We start from the raw sequence: 23,280 nt of genomic DNA on the forward strand, positions 1-23,280 counted from the left end.
CTGTGTCCAGTCGGGTTAATTTTTGTTTCTACTTCCTGCTTCACTTCCAACAATGGCGACTGAAACTTTCGCCGATATTTAAGCCGGATTTCTCAGAAATTTCACCGAACACGAGCCATACAAATGTCTAGTCATACTACAGTGTAGTTTATGTGGTATAAAGAGTACCTGGACAAGTCAACAAATCTCAGTAGGTGAAAGGAGCAGCTCTCCTCTCTGATTTAGGCTCTAGGTCATTGTAGACCTTCCAGAAACCACAACGGGACCTTCAAAAGTTATCCTTTATCTTTTCGAGACTTAGGAGTCATACAGTTGTCTGTATCTCCAAACCTCCTCAGTTAACCTGACCAATTCTTCACTGATCCAAAACAATCAATTCAAAAATTGCTGAGATGGAGAAGCAGCTGGAAATACTAAAGCAGAAACATGCTACTACCAAGCGGACCAATCACAGCTTTTGCGTCATGGCAGTGCGTAGTTACATTTCTGGGGAGGTGCACGTCAGCTACGGTGTTGGGGTCTGCGCTATCGTCATAGCTTCTGCGTCAACTTAACCCAGATGTCTAAACCGCCTACTACTGTGGCTATGATGGGAGTTCATTCAAACATAGAAACACAGTGCGGCCCACATGTCGTGGAAGATTGTCACACTTCAACCTAGGAGGAAGTGTTGATGACTAAAAGAGTAAGGAGGCTTTCACAATCAAAACAAACATAAGCATATTGTCTTATGAGTTTGCACAGGGACATATCCTCATTCCTTGTGTATCGGAGAACAAGAGGGAGAGGTTGGAAAGTCGTTGACTCGTGGAATTAGTGAGATCAAAAGCAAGCCACATCGTCATACTTTATTTTATTTTATCTGCCCACTTCTCTGGTGTCTGGATAACATGCACGTGCGTTACTTGACTGAAAGCATGTATGGTGTTGTTCACAGCACTTGTATTTACCTTTATAGTATCTGACAAAGGTGAAGTCATGATACATGGCCGTGTTGTCATTAAGATATTTAATCAGTAGTATTTTATTTATAGTTTGTAACTGGACTGCTTCTATAATTTCAATTATCAATTACTTTAGTTTATAAACAGACAGCAATTTCAAATATTCAATTTCCCTAATAAACTAAGACCAGAAGTCCCTGAAGTCCCATAATTGATTTTGGAATAGACATGCTTTTAATCGACACCAATCAGCCATAACATTATAACCTTCCTAATGTTGTGTCGGTGCCCGTTCTGATGCTCACGTGCCCAGTGCAGGTACTTTCTGCAGAGGACAGTAGCCGGCATGGACACCCCGACTGGTCGGCAACTGAGCAGACCCATACAAACCAATCTGCGATGCACCATGTGTTCTGACACCTCTCCATCAGAACCAGCACAATTTAGTATTTCCTGTACTGAGGACAGAGTAAAGGCTGACATATGATGTGTTGTCCTGGCCTTCTTGAGCTGAGATACAGGGAAGCAGTGCTTACATTAAAGTTTAAAATTACAATTTAAAAGTATGTTTAATATTTGTTTTATATTCTGTTATTGCATTTTCCCCTTTCTTCTGCTATGCTTCACTGGACATGTTTCGTATTCCAAGGTTTCCGTTAGGTATTTTCTTTCAGCTCCTACAGTGCCGTTATATTTTTATTGCCTTATGTAAAGCGCAGAGTATCGGAACTTATTTGAATGAATGGTGCAATATAAATGAAGTTTGATTTGATTTGATGCGACATATTCAAATGTCAGCGCTAGTCAATTCACCAATATGTAAAACAGGCAGCTTATCTTCCCAAGGAAGCTGCTGTTTATGTAGAAAATGTTTTGCATGTTTTGCTTGTTAAACAATTCGTTATCGGAACTGTTGGAATTTTTTAATCATCATTTCAGCCCCAGCTTGAGATTACAACTACGCAACTGGGACTTTTCATACGGTTAATGTTTGTTTATATCATTTCCTGTGTTAATCGCAAAAAATTCCCAAACCAGTGGGGGGCACCGCTAAATTGGCCGTGATGTCTGTATTCACAATAACGACAGTGTAAACAGCCTACAGCACACAGGAATGTCAAAGGGGAGGAAGTGCGAGCGCTCTCATGTTAGCACCCCGATTCATTAAGCGCCGAACGACAAGAGTTCAAGTGTCGCGCAATTTAATGGGGCATCGGTCTCTCTGTGATCACTGGACCACGGTGTTGTTACAAATCAGCGGGAGACGGGCTTCGCTGCTAATGTTCAGCCCAATTAATTTTGACCAGTGTGTGGTTATTTTAGGTGCGCATTCTAGTCTTTGTTGTCCTCTTCTAGTTTTGTACGAACGGTCAGGATCACACTGAAAATAACACAGTTCAGAACCTTCTGGTTAGCGGGCCAATGCATTATTAATTCAATACAGAAAGAACATCTTTCAGAAAGATGTGTTGAGCTCATTTTAAAGCATTTTGTAAAGCCGTGTAATTTCAACGCTTCAATTAAATTGCAGAAGACTTTGAATCTAAATGAAAGCCAGCATTGTTTTACACAAACAAGGAAAGTAACTCTCTATTTTAGTGGCTCTCAATGCAAGTAAAATGTATTTATAAAGGGTGTTTCAGACAAAATGCTTTACAAGAACGGCAGGAAAACAGAATAAAAGAACAAAATCCATGAAGATGAGCAAACAACTTGTGTTAAGTTCAATTAGAACAATATTATTATTAAGATATGGGAAGGAAAATATAAGAAAAAAGCACAAAAGCCTGAAAATTTTGTTAGTACTCAGATGAAAATATCTTAAGGACTTACTCGCACAGCAGTATCCCATTCTCCAAACCTCCTCGGAAATCCTTGTCACCAAAACATCTTCCTGTCACAGCCTACAAAGAGAACAGAAGGAGTGACTTCAGAGGGCTTCAGATTAAAAAAACATATCAAATGTTCGTTTAAGCTTCTGGATCTAAAATCTAGACACACGTCTTCACATCTGGAAACCGAGAAACGAGCAGGACGACCTTTCTTTCACTGTAATTCCTTGCTGAACTGCACGGAGACGCACACAAAGAGTCGCTGGCCGCATATCCCTCTCTGGTCAACGGCACTAAACACTAACAAGCTTGACATAAGCTGCAATCATCCCAACCAAATGGCTCTGGCGGGCTAATATGTCGTGACAGGGGATTTATCGGGCAGTAGTTGCTCAGACCCTCACACGAGGAGGAGCTGCTGGTTTGCGTGCACTTCCATGCGTGCATTTGGTAATTCATGTGGACAAATATTACATAAATATGCACACGCTCCGCAAATGCATTAGGTCAAGTTGCAGCAAAGTTTAATTCATGTTTCACTTACAGGTTACAAGGACTTCCTACGAAAACACACATCTTAAGTGCAAACATAAACACCAATGGTGAAATAATTGCTTCATGCTCCTGACTGCCTGCTGTTGCAAGACTTTTAAGACCGAGCCCACTTAAAATCCACTCATTCTCACAAACACTGGCAGCCATTTGGCCGTAAAAAGACAGGACCCCCCTGGACTGGCTGGTTTAGAAGCCAAAACAATTACAAGATTGAATTTCCTCAGAGTTTCTTTCACATATATTTGCACAGCTGTGGGGGGGAAGAAAAGAAAAAGCTCAAAGATGTAGAGTATCTGGCCCAGCTGTGCGTCTGTCAGCTTCTTGGCTCGCTGGGGAGTCTGGACCTGTTACAAAAGAAATGGGACTGCCGTGTGTCGAGGAGTCGGCAGACGGTGGGACTCATTTCTGCGAGTGGCGTCACGTTCGGTGATCGGAAGAGGAGGACAAAGAGAAAAGAGAGTGGCACAGGTTTCCTCTGTATGCTGGCATGCAGCTCTTTGATGCCTTTATTTCCTGCTGCGGTAGCACTTCTGATCGTGCTGGTGTTGACAGCACAAAAAGCAAGAGAGTAACCCGAGTGTGAGGCCTGAAAGTCTGCTTTACAACGCAAACATGTGGTCCACATACCAACATCATATGGTTACTGTAATGGACCTGCTCTGAAAGGTAGCAGGGTGCTTTGACACCTGTCGGAAGGTACCAGCAAATCTAACTAATGGGGTAAATTGCATAATAACAGAAAAAAAAGGGGTTGATTATGGGCCATATGGTCTATTTCTTTATTATCTTTTAACATGTGCTAAGAGAACACATCACACAAATCCTTGTTTGCTTTAGAATTGATTTCAAGATTTTATTGCTTGATTGATCGGGCTCCTGCCTACATTTCCGATCTTCTACTCTAAGCCTAATTGCTGCCTGAGACACTCTGGCAGAGCCCTGCTAATGGCTCCAAAATCTCAACCAGGCCTTTGCAGTTTGGGCCCCTCACTTATGGGACTTCCTGTTTGAGGATATCACACAGGCACTCTGGCTTACTCTTAACGGGTGATCTTGTTTTCTTTATTTTTATTTTTACATCTAGGATTTTATTTTGCATCTCATTTTATTTTAAGGAACTTTGTGACTTTGCCTTGAAAAGTGCTATAAAAATAAAGCTATTATTATTTCTTGGCTGGATATGAGAGTCTTGTTACCATCTTATGGTTGCCAGGAAACAACAGGACTCCAGAAAGTCACACAATCACGCTGTTTCACTTAGGATTCTGAGCGGACCAAAATATCTATAAACGTGGTTTAAGTTACACTGGTTCAGACGGAGCCAGGCTAATTCATGGGTTTCATCAGGTCCCTTTCCACAGGTGTTTTAATCAAGCACCATGCAGTCTACATTCATAATCTAGGTGCTTGATTTTAAACACCTGTGGAAAGGGACCTGGTGAAACCCATGAATAGGCGTTTTAAGCTTAGCTTCTGTAGCTTCCGTAGCTACGGCGACAGCCCAGACCCTACGCAGACCTTAACATCGTAGCTGACGTGCACCTCCTCAGAAATTAACTACGTGCCGTGATTGGCCCACTTGGTAGTAGCGTGTTTCCGACTGCTTTTCTATCGCCACAGTTTTCCAATTGAGTGTTTTGGATCAATAAGATGGAACACATTGAGAAAAGGTTATCTGAGGAGGTTCAGAGATACAAACACAATTTCGGCAAAAGTTTCAGTCGCTATTGTTGAAAGTGAAGCAGGAAATGGAAACAAAAATTAACCCAACTGGCAAAAAAAGACACAGCGCCAACTAGTGTTTGGGTGGTGTTGCTGCAGAGCGAGCCAGACTGACGAGCGCACAAGTATAAACGGCTCGCGCTGGCGTTGGCTACGTACATAGAATACGCCGTCTACGTCCTGCAGTACCTTAAATAAGCCTTAACCGATTCCTCTTATTTCCAGTATTTGAGCTATGCTGTCCCTGGGAAAGGTTCAGATATAAAGACTGGTGTCAGTTTTCTCATGTAAAAAAATAGAGAAACCAAATATAATCCCAAAATCTTGTCTCCATGTTCCTGCAGAACAGTTAACTAAAACAAATATTGTCCAGGGACATTAGGCTACCTGAGCTGGCAGGAAGGATTCATGGAAATGATCTCCCTCCTCTCTTATGCCTTGCCTTTATGGCTTTTGTGTGCAACTTTACGACTTGAGGACAGCAGACCGCAGCTCCCACTATTAGTTAACAACATTTTAATCCTTTATGACATTCCCAGATCTTACATTACACAATAACGTACTGTAGCCGTGTACATGAGAATAACTTTACCAGGTGTTCACTGTAAATGAATAGCAAATCCAGGTTTAAGAACATTAAAGTACATCATTCACTGGTTTGCTTCAAGTTTTGGCCTCGGTTAAGATTCAGTGGCCTACATACTTTAATATCCTCAGCTTTAAAATAAATTCTGCAGAGTAGATGGCCTTGATTTGAAAGCTTCTCATAAAATGTGTCGGTTGGATGTTAGTGCTGTCCACGGTAAGTCTGAATAACCTTTTACTACTTTGACGTGCAGCCCCCTCACCATACAGTAAATGTGGTCACAGACAGAAAATCACTGAGAGGATCCATGCTGGGCCTGAAGCCGTGCGGTCAGAGTCACAGAACAACTAGGTCAGCTCTTCGCCAGGCTTGTCAATGAGTGCATTGAGAGATTATAGTGTCACCTCACACTCACCAGGAGCGATTAAAGTGTCACCTCCATTACAAAGATTGGTCTACGCTTGGAGGACAGTGACGGTGCAGCAGAAGTGGGAAAGACAAAAACAAAAAATAGGCTGTTATTGTGTGCTGTAAGATGTCCTTATGTAGATAAATGATGCTTGTATTTCCCCACAGGTTCTTTCATAAGGTTCTAACTGGAATAAAGTAGAAGAAGAAATATGCTCATACTCATAATGTCATCAGAAAAAGAAATGAGGAAAATCTATTTCAATAAATCCCAAATTTAATTTCAACAGCCTCTGGTGGGCCCAAACCCGTGAGTAGAAAACAATGTCTCAAAGGCCAAAGTCAATTAATAATTCTGTTCTTTTGGGGGTTCATGCACGTTAACATAAATTACACATTTCTCCCCTGGCTGCGGCGAGATCTGAACTGCAGGAAGTTGCGGGAGTTGGTTTTCTCATTACTGCGCCGTTCACTTTGGCAGCGACTGCAGAGAAGCCAAGGACCTTGATGCATGTCCAGCTGCGGCTCTCGTAAATGTCGTCCTGAGTGAAGAACAGATGAAAACTCCCGTCGGGTCAGAGGTAATGCTTATTTTGAGACGAGACATATGGTCATACACCGATCAAGCATAACATTATGACCACCTTACTAATATTGTGTAGAATATGTACCTCCAAAACAGCTGTGACTCATCAGAGAACAGACATGGGCCTTCTGAGGGTGTCCTGGCTTCAGGCTTGCTTCAGGGCATCCCACAGATACTTGATCAGTTTGGGATCTAGTGATTTTGGAGGCCAGGTCAACACCTTGTGCTGTTCTTCATGTTTTTTTTAGTTGTTCCTAAAGTGTTTTTGTGTGTGTGCCTGTGTCAGGCTGCATCCTGCTGGGGATGGTTGCTGCCGTCAAGGATGGGGCATCCAAGGGCCACAAGTTTCCCAGCATCGTCACGAGATGGTCAACGTTACGCACTTCTCCAGTCGGTGGTTTTAATGTTGTGGCCGACGAGTGTATAACACTGTAAATAGAAATCCACCTCCAGCACACCGGTGGACTGGTGGGCTTCGTTTGTTAGTAACAAACCTCAATGTCATGTCAAAATAGCACAATACCACCCACAAAATGTTTTAGCCACTAAAACAAATATCCGGACGGAAACATGAGCACAAGTCCACGACACATGTAATGCTTCTGGCAGAATACAAAAAGAAAAAGGCATTAAAACAAACAAAATCCTCTAAAGAAAGATGAATCCTAAAAGGCCTGGAAACGTCTGGATGCGTCTTTTCAAACCACTGCAGGGTCATACGGGGTACTCAATTAAAAAGAGGAATGTGTCGCCTTTGTTGCTTTCGGCGGAATGTCGCCCACATTGTTTCCCAAACAATCAAACGATGTCGGTCGGCTTTATTTTCATCGTTTTCGCTTCCTTCCCTTTGGAAATCCTTCCCGTCCAGACCATAGTCACCCTCGTAGATTCATGTCAAGAGCGCGGCCACCGGTATCACTCTGGGAGCCACAAAGAAGGGAAGTCTCTGTTGGTTTAGAAACGAATGAATGGACTTGAAACGACATCAACCTCTGCCATTGCCAAATCCATTTTCCCCCCGGAGGGAGCAGTTGTGTGTGAATCTATCATTATTTATTTCTTTTCGCTTTGATGAGTTATAAAAGAGAAAAAGCAAATGAAAACTCCCAAGAGAGTCTGCTTTTATGTTCCGAGAGATAAAACAAGATAAAAAAAAAATAAAAAATTACGTGAAGAGTTTGCCCCACAGTCAAATCATACGTGACCGCAATTCCAAAACAGTTTACTGAAATGATAACGCCAAGAAAAATGAAAAGCTTTTACTTGTTGTTCCAGGTAAAATCAAAGAGCCTTCCATCAAACAGTAATGACTTTAACAATCAGACTAGGCAGGGAAATGCTTGGATTGCCAGGCAAGTAGGGGACCCCTCGGAGGGCAGATGAACTTTAAACTAGAGTAGTGGCGACGTGCTAAGTTTTCAATTACAGCGGGAGACGTCCAGAAGAGACCACATGCTGACACACATCTGCACACGCAGTCTTGTTAGACATCATGAGTATGACTCTTTAAATTTGTATGATAAATATGACAACGGCGTCCAATTCAAAATGAAAAGGGCAGTAGTAAGTGAAACAGATAACAAGGAACTTAATGCTGCTTGTATAGACTTGGTGTTAACTTAGCAACCAGAGTTTTAGCTCGGTTTGTCCACGATCAAGTCTCGTCTAGTCTGAGACGTCTCCGCAAATCGACATATTAGCTCGGAGGTTGAAAGACCGTGAATAAGCTAGGTGTTAAAGTATAAAAATGTAGGTATTGTCAACAAAATATACATACTTGTATCTGTTTATAAGGGAAAATATGGTAATTTGGACAATACCTTTTTCTGTTAACTGACAATTTTCGCCTACAGACTCTACAATCGCCTCTAGTGACAGTATTTGCTCCCTGTCTCACCTATCTTACTGCAAGCCCTCCACCGCAAAGACCATCCAATAAAAAACACAGCTATTCCAGTAATCTCAGGGGCTCTACATGGGACAGCTACCTGTCCCAAACTGACAACTAATAATTCAAGGTTTGCAGACAAGGCTAGTGTTTCCGTGACTTGATGAACTAAAACACTACCTGCTTGACGGCCCCGAGGCAAAGTGTGATCAGCCTGTTAAAGAGTTGACAGCTGTTGGCTCAGTGGCTTGTGAACATAAACAGAGACATGTGCTCCCAACCCTCACGCCTGCTTTGTAGTCTGAAGCATTCTACTTTCTAGGATGTCGTCTTAAGTGCGTTGCATAACCCAGACTGAATCCAACACGTACGTTCAAGACCGTGTATAAACAAGTCTTCTGGCTTACAGCCAGTAATCCCGTTAATTCAAAGTGGCAACTTAATCTGACCACGCTTGTTGTTCTGAATAAACAGAACAAAAACACGAGTATCCAACCGTTCAGTAACACGACTGACGTATGGACACAAAGAACAATATCTCTGCTGCATATTTATGTCGTCCTGCTTCTTCTCAAAGTAAAAGACAATAAACCACAATAAAACCACTCAATTTGTTCAGCTCTGCAGAACCTAAATCAACGGTCCCAGGACAAGGCAAAACACAACTCTGGCACAGAGAGAGTGAGTAAACGCCAAGTTTTTAGCATCATAAAAAAGATAGAATCTTGCCTTTGCCTTAATGAGAAAGAGGACTCTCCAAAGGCTCATGTCCAAAGACAAACAAGAGTATTGAGATTGGTAACATCTGACTGTTCATATGAAGGGGCCCTTTGGCAGGTCCCCCCCCCCCCCCCCGACCCCGTTAGGGCTTCAACGAGTTCAGCCAAAGGTCAGGAGTGGTATCTCCCTGCGATCAATCTTTTGGACCTTTTCACGAGCTGCCACCACCATGGGGATCCTTTATTGTGGCTATGGACTCTGAGCTCTGTGCTCATTGTGCCTGTACAGACTGGGAGAGGAAAGTGGAGAATGGGGAGGTGGAGCAGGGGGGTCAGAAAGGGCAAGCTTAATTTCTCAATAAGCATGTTTTATTTATTTTACATCGAGACATTAGTCTGCGGTTGGGCTCCAGAAGGTGACGTCTCGTACTTCTGTGCAGTTTATAGCAATATTTGAGTCTCACTTGATAATATTTGTGGGGCCGTCTGCTGATGTTGCAAGGTTGTTGTCAATAAAAACCAAGCAAATTACACAATCACACAGCCGTGACGGGGAAGAGCTTTTTAATTGTTGAAACTTCATAAATAGTTAAAATTTATATCTAAATCAAGTTTTTGGGGTTTGAAATCACTCCTTCAGCGCACCTGTTGGAACGGGACAATTGCAGCTTGCAGTCTTCATGATGTCCAGCATGCTCGACATTATCTCCCAGTATGACTTCTGTATATATTTATGGGAAGTCACTCATTTGAAGTTGTTGTAAAGCCATCAATTCCCCCTGATGACGACAGCCATATGAAGACAAAGACATACTCATGTAAAAGTGTAATGGGAAACAAATTTTAGTCAAGAAACACTCATCAAAATGACCGCGATTACTTGGGTTCCCAATACACGCAATAACATTAAGGACGAACAGTTGTTGAGAAAAATGAAGGACAGATGCGGAGATAGCAAGGACATCTGGAATCTGTCAGTCCACAAAAAAAAAAGAAATTTCTGACTCACTGAAGCATCTCTGAGAAAGTCAGCTTACAGAAAAATCAAGCAACGTCTGGCGAGCAGAGTATTCAGTAATAATTAGCAGCATTCATCCTCAAAATACGCCGAAAAATACACATAAACCATCTAATTTTGCAGTTTTAAGATTGCGCTGCAGTACTAATGCCGTACTTTCAATCATCTGGGGCCAATGTGGGCACGGAAAACAGGATGGCTTTGTGCGTATCTTATTTCCTCGACGCTTAATTTGAGCACGCATCACGAGGTTTTCCAAGGATTGGCAGGGGAGTTTTATAAGATTTGGGATAATAACAGATCATGCCTCTAAATCACCTCAATCAGCTGCAGAGCCAACCTTTCACCACGTCTGACTGATCTGGATACAGTGACAACCGCAGACCCGGTGTAGCATGACGTACGGTAGACGATCAAGTAATTGCGCCAAGTGATGTGAACTCTGACGACTGATATTTTATCAATTGACACAAACAAAGATTTACATACACCAGTGAAAACCATTCCAATACAACAGTCCTGTCCTTTTGGTATTCAGCATTCATTCATAATAACTGAGAGCTGTTGATTCAACTGTGTTTTCATTTTTTAGGGTGTTTTTTCTAGTATACCTAATAAAGTGGCCGGTGAGTGTTTGTAGACCACACATAAAAAAGTATTCCCTCACCCACGCACCGACAAAACGCACCAACAATGTCCGCATATGTTCTTTTAGGACGCAAACTCTCTCTTTTTTTTTTTTTTTTTTTGTTTTTGGGCAGAAGCCGAGACAAACCTCTTTGAGGAAGCAGCTTAAGCTTTTAAATCAACTGTTGGAGCCACAGCAGATCCCCTGCCCAGGCCAGAGACGGTGAACAAAAGAGTATTATGGAGCAGGGATCATCGCAGGTAATGACAGTTAATGGAATATAATTGGCATGGTATTTTATTTGAGGAATCAGCACTGGAGCGGAAAAACCCGGGAGCCTGAGCAGGACCCCAGCTTCTGAGTTAAATATTTTTAGGCCTGTGAGAAGAGACACAAGACTGGGCACAATCTGGTGTGCTAGATGTCGCATTTTAAAAGCTGTAAAAGGCTTTAAAATCTTGCAAGGCCATCCTGAAGCCCAAGAGTAAACCTCCTCTCAAGAAAAGCATTCAAAACTATCAATTTTCCAACAGGAAAACAACACAAGATAAATTATGTGTGGGAGAGAACGTTATGCAAGACCTTTGCTTTGGATTACCACAAGTTTACCATTCACATGTGCCAACCACACGCTGTAGGCAGCTGCAGTGAACTATGTTGATTTGTAGTCATGGAGAGAATAATAAAGGAGAAAGGAAGACATAAATAAGTGTGTGCTGTTCAAGGGGGTGAGAAACAGCACTCCGAGCCAGTTGAACAGGAGTGGGATCTTGCATTTTTTTGCAGAAACAACATCTTAAATGGACACCGCCAGATTGTTTGCAAACGTTTATACTGTACAGGAGCTTTACAGCATCCTAAAAGATCCTGAAGTCTGTGTTAAAGGAGGAGAGGGTTAATTCAGGTCCCCAACAACAATGTGTTAACTGGTTTAATATATGCTTTCTACTGTCGCTCTCGTTTTAAATGAGAAAAGCACAAATGTTCCCAGGAACGCTGTGGATCCTGTGAGAGTCATCTGGCGTGGGAAACCTTACACAACCCGTGATTAGTCATGCACTGCTCCTACTCAGCAAGACACACTGATTTCATCCGAGCAGAAGCTAAATTATATTTACATGAGAGTCTGGTACTGTCAGCTGCCACTTGCAGATCAACCCGTGGTCAGAATATATTTTTAAATTCAACTCTAAATCAAGAAGAAAATCCTAACCAGCGGAATTAAATCACATCAGCCACGTGTTGAATTTGAAACGATAAAGTAACATCACCCCAGCGTCCACTGGTCTATTATCTGCTGCAGCCTGAACGCACTCACTCCTCCACGGTGGAGCTGTTTTCAATGTCACACCTTCGTCTCTGGAGACCGGCCCACGTTCTGTCAAGATCAGCTGATTTAGCTCTGAATAAATATCCGTCTGCTGTTTGTGTTCACACTGTAGGTTTGGAGACCACCTGGAAGTTTGGCCCATATGTGAATACAAGCACTGTGCATGCATTCTCTAACTTCAATGTGCCGTTATAAACCTTAATTTAACGGATGATGTGTGTTTTTCCCTTTACATTTTGGGTCGATTGTTCAGCTTTGACAGTTGATTCTCTCGATGCAGGGCTTTTCTTTTTTACATAATTACTCCGCAGTGACATCCATCATCACACTGTTGACTTGGCACACCACTGCAAGCAGCATCACACTGCTTTGAATTATACACACTAGCAAAACTGACAGTCATTCTTGTCAAGATCGCAATTAACCATATACATAGTGTTTATAGCATAATCCTAACCAAGTTACTTTAAGGATTTAGTTTGAATCAGGTATTACTTGCAACGAAAAACACACCACAAAGAGATATTTCAGCTAAGCGATTTTCACAAAACAAATGCTGCAAGTTGTTTGAAATTTTAATTCTGACCAGGTTATTAAAAAGGTAGTCATACGGTTTTGCTTCTGTCCAGCTCTTCTGTCGTCAGACCTCTCAGCGTTGCAGCTTCTGTCTCGGATCTCCCTCACGCACGGACTTACCTCGTCGCGCGGCACTGCGAGACTCGTCATGCAAAACCGGTCACACAAGGAAGCCTGTTTCCTGTGGCACAGCGGGGTTACAGTTACACTTAGGTTATTTCCAAAGTGTCATGAGTCCAAATGCAATTAAGCCAATTTCCTCGTCTCTCCTCAACAGTTTATCTTCTTCTGAACCTCTCGTTCAAAGTCAAAACACCACAAGGTCTGGCAGCCTTAAGCTGAAAGGTGTCTTAGTCATCTATCCTTGCCGCTTGCTCCTTCACTGTAGTGCCGCCACATCTAATTGGTGATATAATTCATGTTCTGTTCTTGAGAGACTGATAATGCCATAGTCATAACAATGATCAAGATACCATTTGTTGTTTTTTAATCAGGTTTAATGCCTTTTTCCTTTCAACTCCTGCAGACCAGCGTGCCTGCAAGCAAAACAGTTCGTCACCTGCTTTCAATTTGCAGGAAATTGGCACGGCGCGCAGAAACCCGCACACACACACGCACACAAAGAATCTGTCATATTCAACTAAAAAACTCTGTGACAGTAATTCCCAGAGACGTGCGGAGGAACCCGGATCGCGAGAAGTTTTCCTGACCTGGCTTCAGCTTTCGCATCTCACCTCAACAGAGCAATGAATCAAATATTTCTCATGAGGAGAGAGAGAGAGAGAGAGAGAGAGAGAGAGAGAGAGAGAGAGAGAGAGAGAGAGAGAGAGAGAGAGAGAGAGAGAGAGAGAGAGAGAGAGAGAGAGAGAGTCATGTGGCTCATCAGTAATAACAATGCTTCAATGAGACACAAGCTCAAAGGTTGACACTGCATCCATCTCATCCTTTTTTACTAAGGAAGTGAAATCTAACAAAACAGCTCCAGATAATTTGCTAGAGTCAAATCCAAGTATATTTATCTTTAAAAGGATCCTCATAAAGCAGCATTCCTGGCCTTTCCCACATCAATAAAACTTTAAATATACAGCGACAGTGAGTATTGCTGGTAGTAAAACATGTTAATTGGGAAGTGCACATAGTGAGGGGTCCACCGTCACAACCAGGAATACTCTCAACGGGAACAATTGTACTTATGTATGCTATGAAGCTTATGCACGATATGATGATAATATGGGATAATATATACAACGAGACAGTGGAGATTTGAATATCTGTCACTTTAGTGCTCCTACAGTGGTAGCTATTAAGATATTATACTGTATAAGGTAAGGCCATACTGACAGTCTGTATTCAGTTAAGTTTACAAGATTTTAACAAAATCCCACTTGCTAAAACCTTTTCTGATTGGTTGGAACTGTTTCAAACTATTTTAATTTCAATGTCCCTGAATTACGTAATGCAATATATAAAATATGTGAACGATATCTTCATTTTAAGCATGAAAAGTCCTTTTTGAGAGAACGGCACGGACACAACTTTTGCTCCTGTAAACTATGTTCCTGTGGTTCTCAATGGGTTTCACATGAGTTTTGTTATTTTTTTTGATTTGGTTATGGAGGCAGTTCGTGTTCTCCACTTCCTTTCACATGAAAGATGAAAAGCCGGACGGTCTTGTGTTCACATAAACTCATCGTTTGAGGAAACTTGCAGCTAAACACGAAGGTCAGCTTTCAAACATCTCCACAATAAAGCATGTGTCTGGAGGAATGCTGCTTGGAAATGCAGTAGTCTTAGATTCATGTGGAGTATATTTTAGAATATTCAGTTGGGTTTGCCTTTAGAGTAAACCCAACAACGTCAATTTAACTCCATGGTGCTCAGATGAAGTGTATGACTACATCGCTGTTACTCTTCTGTACATCAATGTGAAAAGTCAATCCAACGATTTGATTGACCCGGCACATCTTTGGTAGCCTGGTCGTCACCATACTACGTTTCCGCCCGAAATTTGATTTCGGTCTGGCACGGAGTCTGGCCAAATTGCACTTCCGCGGTTCGCGTGTAACCGCGCCAATCAGCGAACAGTTGAGTGATGACGCGGAGCCGAGTTGCTTGGAGTCCAGCGGAGCTTGTAGTTCAACAGCATAGCAACAATGGCGACGGAGGAAGAGACGCTAGAAGCCATCCGCGAAGTTGTCTCAACTCTCGAGAGCATCACGGAATTAAAACCAGAACAAGAGGCTTGTCTTGTCAATTTTATAAATGGCAAGGACGTCGTAGCTCTCCTTCCAACTGGCTTTGGGAAAAGTTTGATTTATTTAACTGGAAGCAGAAGTGGTAACCGTAAGAGCCTGAACTCCGGCGCACAATATACGTCATTACCAAACGTTGCTGATTGGTTAAGGGAACTAAAATGATTTTAAACCTCAAAATAAGCATCCGCCCATTACGGAGAGAGATTCCCATTACATTGGGCCAGACTAACGTGCCAGACCGAAATCAAATTTCGGGCGGAAACGTAGGATGGTAACGACCAGGCTACATCTTTGGGACTACAGATGAACTTTCTGCTGCACAAAAAAATGTAAGCAAGAGAAGTTCAGGCTGGTTTGCAGAACTGGGCTACTTTGCATTTCCATTCAAACATTTTTTTTTGAGATATGTGCAGAAAATGTTTTCATCAAAGAATTTGGCAATCAAATCAACTTTAAAAATGAAGTCTTATGGACATATCTTGTCGTGCAAGCACATCGAGCGCAAACAAGTGGGTGCACAAACTGTGTGGGTATCTGTAAAAGCATCTGGTATCAGGTTATGTAGTTCACGTCATTTACCTAAACAGTCTCTTGTTCTTTTGATGCATGGTTAAAACAACTCCAAACGATGATTCTCAGTGGAAATTACGCTATTGTCTAAATGCAACAGAGCAGGACAACCAGAACAAACAACACCTCAGATCTGCAACCAGACATAAATAGTGTGGGTATTTATTTCAGAAATAAATCATAATAGAACAGATGTCCGTGAAGCTGCAGGGCATTAGATTTACGTGAATCCATCACATTGTGGCAGTGATTATTACTCACTGAAGCTAAAACAGCTGAGCAAGTGTGCCACACACTCCCACACACTGCATCCATTCACATGCCAGACACTGTCATTTCTACTCAAGCTAGGCCTGTGCTACTGTATATTTAGCTGTCAGAAACCAAACCAGTGCAGAAAATGTTTAAGTTCACATTTAAAATCTAGTTCCTGCCTCTGTTAACCAACGCCAACCATTCTAGTATGACCACGTTAGAAACAAACTACACACCTGGCATTCAAACAGAGGAGACTGCTGCCTTCCGAACTTGTTTTCCTAAGAGCTTAAACAGTCTGAATTCCAATGCCCGGTCCCTTCTTTATGCCTCCCATTCCCCTTGACTCTTGATAAGCCCCTGATTAAACAAGGCCAATTTCCTGCAACTAAAATGTCCTAGCCCTGAGCTAAATGTTAGTATTCCAGCCGGTCCGTCCCATTTCCATCCTGATTAGATGACGGAACAATGTTTGTGTTGCAGATTAACTACTCTCCTGGCCCCCACTGATGCTACTCGCTTCCAGCCACATTCCCCTAAAAACCCCCTTTTTCTTCCCAAATTCTCTCTTGGCTTGGTGGGTCCTTGAGCCCACATGAAGGGAAAGGAAGGACTAGTTGGCCTGAGGATTCCTTGGTAGTTGTCTGAGACTAAGAAGAGGAAGGGGAGTCGAGGGGTAAAAGAAAAAGAACGAGTTAGATTTAAAGAGTTTGGGTGAAATGCAGGTTGAAACCAATAATATTGTCCTGTTTTAGCACACTAACACACTATAATCTCCCTAGACGTGTATGTATTCAACATAGGGATGATATCTCCTGAAATATAAAGTGATAATACTTTAATCAACACATTATATATATATATTTATTAAGTACTTAAGAATAACATGTCCTTCAGGGGTTGCATTTAGTCAAAGCAGCTCACCAGAGCAGTGAACTCTTCCTTATTCATGACCAAGCTTAGTGTGATAGCACTTGGCTGATCTACAATGAGCTTTGCAGAGACCTTTCTTTGTCAGCACAACTTCCACACTGTGAAAAGCTTCACTCCCAAACCTGAAAAAGTAGAAACTGCTAAAAAAAAAAAAAGAAGACATTCGGTTTCTGTTCTAGATTTCCTCATCTGCAACTCCAAGCCTGCAAGTTTACAAGAACCAACATCCTCTCCCTTAAAGGATTATAGCTAGCCCTGGCCCTTTTAATAGTGCAGTTGTCCAGTGGTGTGGGACAGGGGACACAGTGGGCTGTCACTGCATCACCTCACACTGCCTTGATGAGGTGTGTGTGTGAGGGGGACTGATCCTTCAAATACTTCTACTCAGTCCACACTCCAGGGTCTTCTTTTAATTTAGCCATTACCTGGGCGTGCAGTTCCAAATCCCCATTCTACTAACCCAGATCATCTCACACATTTTCAGTGAAATCTGACATAGGAAGAGTTTTCCTTTGCATGGAAAATCAAATTCAGGTGAACAGTTAAGGGGTACATCTTAGCAGAGACAGATTAGATTCGATTCTTTATCTTCTAACAACTAAGGCCCCCTGGGTATAATAGAGATTGAAAACAACCCAACAACGTCCATAACTGAGTTTACACATTAACCAACCCATGAAGACCACGGCAGTATCTTAGCATACACATCCCACACCTACCGGGACTCTGGTGACAACCCCCTACAGCTTTGTAAGATCAGAAACAAAGGGGCTCGGTGTCGACGCCGGCCCGCTGAGCTAAGCTTCCTAAGCAGCGGGGCTTTTCCAGGGGCCTCCCCTAGTCTCCAATATCCTGCCTGGAGACTGAGCACGACGTCTAACCAGCGGCCACACTGTGAGCCACGGTTGCACAGACAAGCGGGCGCCCTGATCTTGACCTGCTCGGGTGGACATCTTGACGCCAGTGTTAGATCAACCAGGTTTTAATAGGTGAGAACAGAGACCCATTTAGGCTTCAGTGACACATGTACAATATCCACTGAAACTGGAGCGTTTTAATTCATTATTATTTCTCATCAAAATTAAATATATTGTCGCTGGTTGGGTTGTTGAAGAAAGAAGTAAGAAGTCCTACCTGCACGGACTGTTAAGACAAAACATGACAACTGATTTTGTGTTGGTATTATTAAGTTTATTGTCATGAAACCAATGTCTCATGATTAGCATCACTAACAATTTCTGCAGTTGAATAAGGTTTAAGCTTTAAATGTTTTTTTTTTCTCTTGTAGATTGGACAGTACCACATTTTTGAGACTGTGCCTGTTAAGGGCACTGTGCTCAATACTGTATCCAGGCAACGGACTTTGGATCCCAGTAAATACAAGGAGGATGATAACAACTACATTCATCTTCCCTGTCATTTCAACACAAGGAGGCCTGTATGCCAGCCAAAACAAACCAAAGCCCGTCTAAACTTTCAACGTGATAAGATTCTGCTCTTCGCCCGTGTGCAAGTTCCAACATGCCATGCCCACCTCTCGTTACAAAGCTCTGTCCTCGGCAGGGCTGAACTAATCAGGAGCTTCACTGATATACAGTGTCAACACACAAGCACAGTGGGGTTAATCAGCTTGTTTACAGTGGGTTCTGCTGTCACAAGTGTCAGATATTTGAGACAGTCTTTGGCCAGCGGTGTAATCATGATGAAACATCCACTTAACACTGATTCCATTACAAATAGGTCTGCATTACACCTTCAACAGAACAGGCTATGAGCGAACCCAGAATACATATTCACTGTGGCATGAGTTATGGTTCATGCATGGTATTATACTGCTACTGAATTAGCTCAAAGACCAAATCACATGCACTTTAGACATGGTTGTCATTTAATTACAAGATTTTAAAAGATTTTATTTCCAAAACACAAGTGAATCAAGTCCAGATGTGTGTCCAGAGGTGTGTAATTGCAATTGAACTCTCATGGACTGCTTCAAGGACTACTCAAGGACACTACAAGACGAGATGTGAGCATTTCAGACAAGGGACTAGAGACTTGAAAAGATTTATTTATTTATATAGTGCCTGTCCCTGACAGTTTCCCGAAACCTAAGCCCCTATGTCACCTCAGAGACCATAGGCGTATGTCAGTCCACGTTAGCGGTGAGCTCCCATTAGCAAAAGGAATCACAGGAGCCCGCTTTCCTTATCCCAGATGCACAGAAATCCTGCCTTTGTGCCTCTCTCCAGGGGTTCAGGGGCTTTAAGAAAGACTCCAGAGACCAATACTGTCGCTTTTAAACAGAACAAAATAACAGACTACACTGCCTAATACCTAAAGACGCATTAAAGCTAAGACACTGTAGATAAGAGTGTCGATAACATTCCCTCAAACTGTACTGCACTCAGAAGAAAGGTAATACCTGTGAGTCAGTCTTGTACAATGAATGGTCTAGAATATTGTGATAAATGCACGGACTGAATGAGTCATTTATTAGATAAAGACGTACAGTAAGAAGGTTGTTTGTTGTGTAGGTGCATGTGCCAGACCACACATTTTTAAGACACAAATATTTTCCTAGAGATGAGGATGCTTGCAAGTGACTGACAGGTTGTTTGTTTAATGAATCCCTGGATCAGATGGACAAAATTAATGTGGAGTAAAAATACCGAGCACGGTTTTTCTGACATAACCACGAATCACAACAACGTCAAATATTTAGTCAGAAATAAAACGCAACCATTGTATCGGGGCGTCAGCAGTAAGCGCACAGACCAAAGGTTATGTCTCTGGTATAATAATCCATGTGACAAGTGTGAAAAAAAATCAACACCCAAGAACAAAGTACTATAGTGATTATGAGCTAAACCCTAAAAAATGTTCAAATTAAATAATTCTTTAAGCAGATTTTAAGAGGAATTCAGTTATAAGATCAAGTTCAGATTTCCGCTGTGGGCTCATGTAAACCAATAGCTTACACTATAACATAACATAGCAGCGCTCAAATTACTCAACGTCTACCCACAAAGCTGCACACACACCGCAATCTGAGATGGACTCACGACAGGTCAGGTTGGGCATGTGAAAATTAAGTTTCAAATATCTTAATATCTGTTGGCTCGCATATTTGACATGAAATAGATGCAGATAGGCTAGTTTACGGAAGTTCAAGTGATGATCTTATCGGCACAATTTATGAGTCAAATTCCCCTGAACTCTGAGCAAGATGAGGTCAACCAGACAGCAACAAAGCCAGGATAAACCTTTTGATATAATCATTCAGTGAACCACCCCAATTGCACTCACCTTGCAACCTCACGCAACTCAACACACGATAGAAAGCACCGATAAAGTTTCAAGGAATCATCTCCCTTGGACATTCATGCAGTTATCAATCTGTGACTGGTGTCTGTCTGGTGCATTCTGTCTCTTTGACTCAAGATTAGTCTATTAATAAAAATCCTTTCAATAACTCACCAATGATGGGTCATCAACTTCTTGAATTTTGGTGCAAGTGGGGAAAACAATAGCTAAAACATATCTTTTCAAAATGTGCCTCCATGCTAGCCTAGAATCTAGACGCGCCCCTAGCGGCAGTAAATTACATTTGCTTCCAGGGGCAGTCTAGTTACTCTCCGTTGACTTGAGATTTTGAAAAATCCAAGATGGACCGGGCCAATCACGAGTCGGTGGGCGGGCTTAACATGATGACGACTGACCTGCGACCATAAGTTCCGTGAATTACGCGTGAATTCCCCATCCTGCTGGAACTACCAGAGCGATGGCTGCTGCTAGCGAACAACTTTCTTTCGAATCGGCTTTGGCCGCCACTCTGAAAGACTTGAAGTTAAGCTTTTCTCTGAGAAAGGAACTCTCTTTTCCGTCGCTCTGACTACGTCACCTTCTTCGTTGCTCTGATTGGTTGTAGCGCTATCCTATTGCATGGAGAGGGAGTTTGAAAGACAACCGTTTATCCCACCCCTCCGGTTGAGCCCTGTCTATGGAGAGTGCCCAGACCCTACATTTAATGTGGGTCTGGCTCGTCAGGCTACCTCCATGGTGCTTGATTACAAATTGCTCTAACATTGGGCTACTCAATCAGAGCCTCCTTTCCCCACATATCAATTTAACCATCTGTCCATTACAATCCATTGCACTTTATGGAATAAGGTACATGTCATTTGTTTGTAATTATATCTACAACAAAGCACGTTGTCATTGTTAGCCTCAAGACCTAGTAGCGTTTGGTTATTCTTTGAACCCATTTATTTATATCACCTTCTGTCCTACGTTTTAGTGGCGCATGAGGACGACATTTCACTTGGTGCGTGGATTTAATGCTTACGCGTGCAATGACAAATAAAAATTAATCTTGGAATTTTAACTTTGACTAAACTCCTCTCCTGCCACCAATCAAGTTTGTTCTTACCCAATTTTACGGTTCAGGGAGACAGTTAATTAATCCACGCTACATATTTTGAAGAGTTTTTTTTTCCTTCAATATACTAAACCCTACGGGGAATCAAAATATCAAAAGGTCACGGTGACAAAGTGCTACATGCAGATAAGCTTCCTCTTCCCTTAACGATAGCATCAGACCTGTTCTCAGGCCACCCAGGGGAGCTGTCATGCTTGCCTACAAAACAGGGAGGTGCAGCTGGCTAGATTAGTCAGGATTAGAGTTTATCCCCTGCTACCAGCAAGCTGATGGGGATAACAGCACTCAAGACCAGTGCTGTAACAATAGTTGTAATAGTTGGATAATATATAACAAAAAAATGTTCTTTATTCATAAGACACTTCTCTTAAAATGAACACACAAAAACACTTATTTATGTCAACACGGCAAAGTCTTGCTAAAGACCAAAAGACTCGTGGCTCAGATATAGAATATTTTTACTTTATTCCTTTCTAGAGGCATTTTATCTCAGGGTTTACATGTTGCTTAAAGAGAAAAAATACCACCTAGGAGGTTAGGGTTAAGGCTGGGTTTGAAAAATAGTTTATCCAATATAAATCAATCTTTTAGAGTTGAAAGATCTGATATCGGTTCATGAAATCCTCGGATAAGATATGCCATCGTCGCATAGCGAGATTAGTCCATGTATAAACAAGGAGATCCACAACAGAACCGACGCTATAACCCCGAGAGCACCATCAGGCCTGGAAGCTGACTGAATTTATAACGACAAAGGAGAGCTGCACAAAAAGCAAGGTCGTATGCAAGACGTGCCAACTGGAGGTAAAATACTGCAGAAATACCACAAATCTCTGGAACCAATAACATTAGATTTAGTAAAATAGTTTCAAAGCTGAAATATCTTTAAATGAATTGATATCGAACCGAATGCGGATCCTATGATAACTCCACAGCCCTTGATACTCAGTTCTAAGCTTGTTTGCATCCCTCAAACAAACAATAAACGCAGGATAACAGACAATAGTCCTCTCCTACCATACTGTTAAGCATAATTTTGCACTCTGTCGATGATGAATTTTCTTTTCCTTCATACATTAGGCCACCCTGATCACCAGACTATCATTATTGTCATAGTTTCAGCTTTAGTGCTCTTGCTCATCCTTTTAACAGTAACCTCATGAGCACACTGTATACCCACTAAGTTGTTCTATAATTATTACTTTGAATGCTGCTTCACTCCACTTTATCAAATATCACTTTTTGTTTTTAAGTATAATACACCACCTATGTATCGTGTAACCACGTTTAAAAGGTCTGACACTCACTTGTCCACTTACATGCATAAAGAGTCTTGAGCTACTTCAGTCAATATAACTCAAATAAATATAGCACAAGCACAAAAACAAAAAGGACAGCCTCCAGACAGCATATAAGAACTACAGTACATTTCCAAAATTGACAGAGGCTCTATATCATTGATCTAACATCTATTCTTTCAGGGTTTGTTTAAGGGGGTTAGTACATCAATGAGAAATACTAAATGCCCTGCCAAAATTAAGCCGCTGCCAACATTTAACAAACAGGTTCCCTGCAATTGCGAGGCTGGCTGTGGTCCAGACCTGAAGGAGCCTGAGGAGACCTCTGCCTGCTGCTGTCGCTCCACACGGGCTGACCTGCTGCGGTAGGAGAGAACAGGACTCCCACTGTACGAGTCAAACATGCGGCATTTAGCGGACGCTTTTATCCCCCCTTCACTACAGTGACTGCTTGTGTTGTCAGCAGCACCCGGTCGAGCCCCGTGGAAATTTGAACCCTTCACCCTGCAAGTGGCAGTGCCAGGCTACAGTCACTGAGCTACAGACTACTGACTGTTAGTTTAGGACTGGTACCCAGCCAGCTGTTTTTTTTATAGTCTGTATGTTGTGGTGACAATGCTGCGTAATTGTTCCTCTCTCCTCACTTTGTCCGTCTGTGTCTTAAAATATCCCCGCTTTACCTTAGCTCAAATACTGCTTATAATAGGTGGAAAAACTCAGGTGCGTATTAACCCATTTA

At 42.1% G+C, this 23,280-nt stretch overlaps 1 protein-coding gene across 6 annotated transcripts in view; it reads right to left on the reverse strand.

Moving 5' to 3' along the window:
• LOC311492156 (LIM and calponin homology domains-containing protein 1-like) overlaps positions 1 to 23,280 on the reverse strand; it is a 93,256-nt gene that overhangs the window by 51,549 nt on the left and 18,427 nt on the right. For all 6 annotated transcript variants that reach the window (XM_084550341.1, XM_084550340.1, XM_084550344.1 and 3 more), the window contains exon 2: positions 2,778 to 2,848. In XM_084550341.1, the coding sequence (XP_084406467.1) occupies positions 2,778 to 2,848 (71 nt within the window). The remainder of the gene's footprint in view (positions 1 to 2,777; positions 2,849 to 23,280) is intronic.

The sequence above is a fragment of the Chelon labrosus genome (genome assembly GCF_963514085.1).
Source record: "Chelon labrosus genome assembly, chromosome: 8".
Lineage (NCBI taxonomy): Eukaryota > Metazoa > Chordata > Actinopteri > Mugiliformes > Mugilidae > Chelon > Chelon labrosus.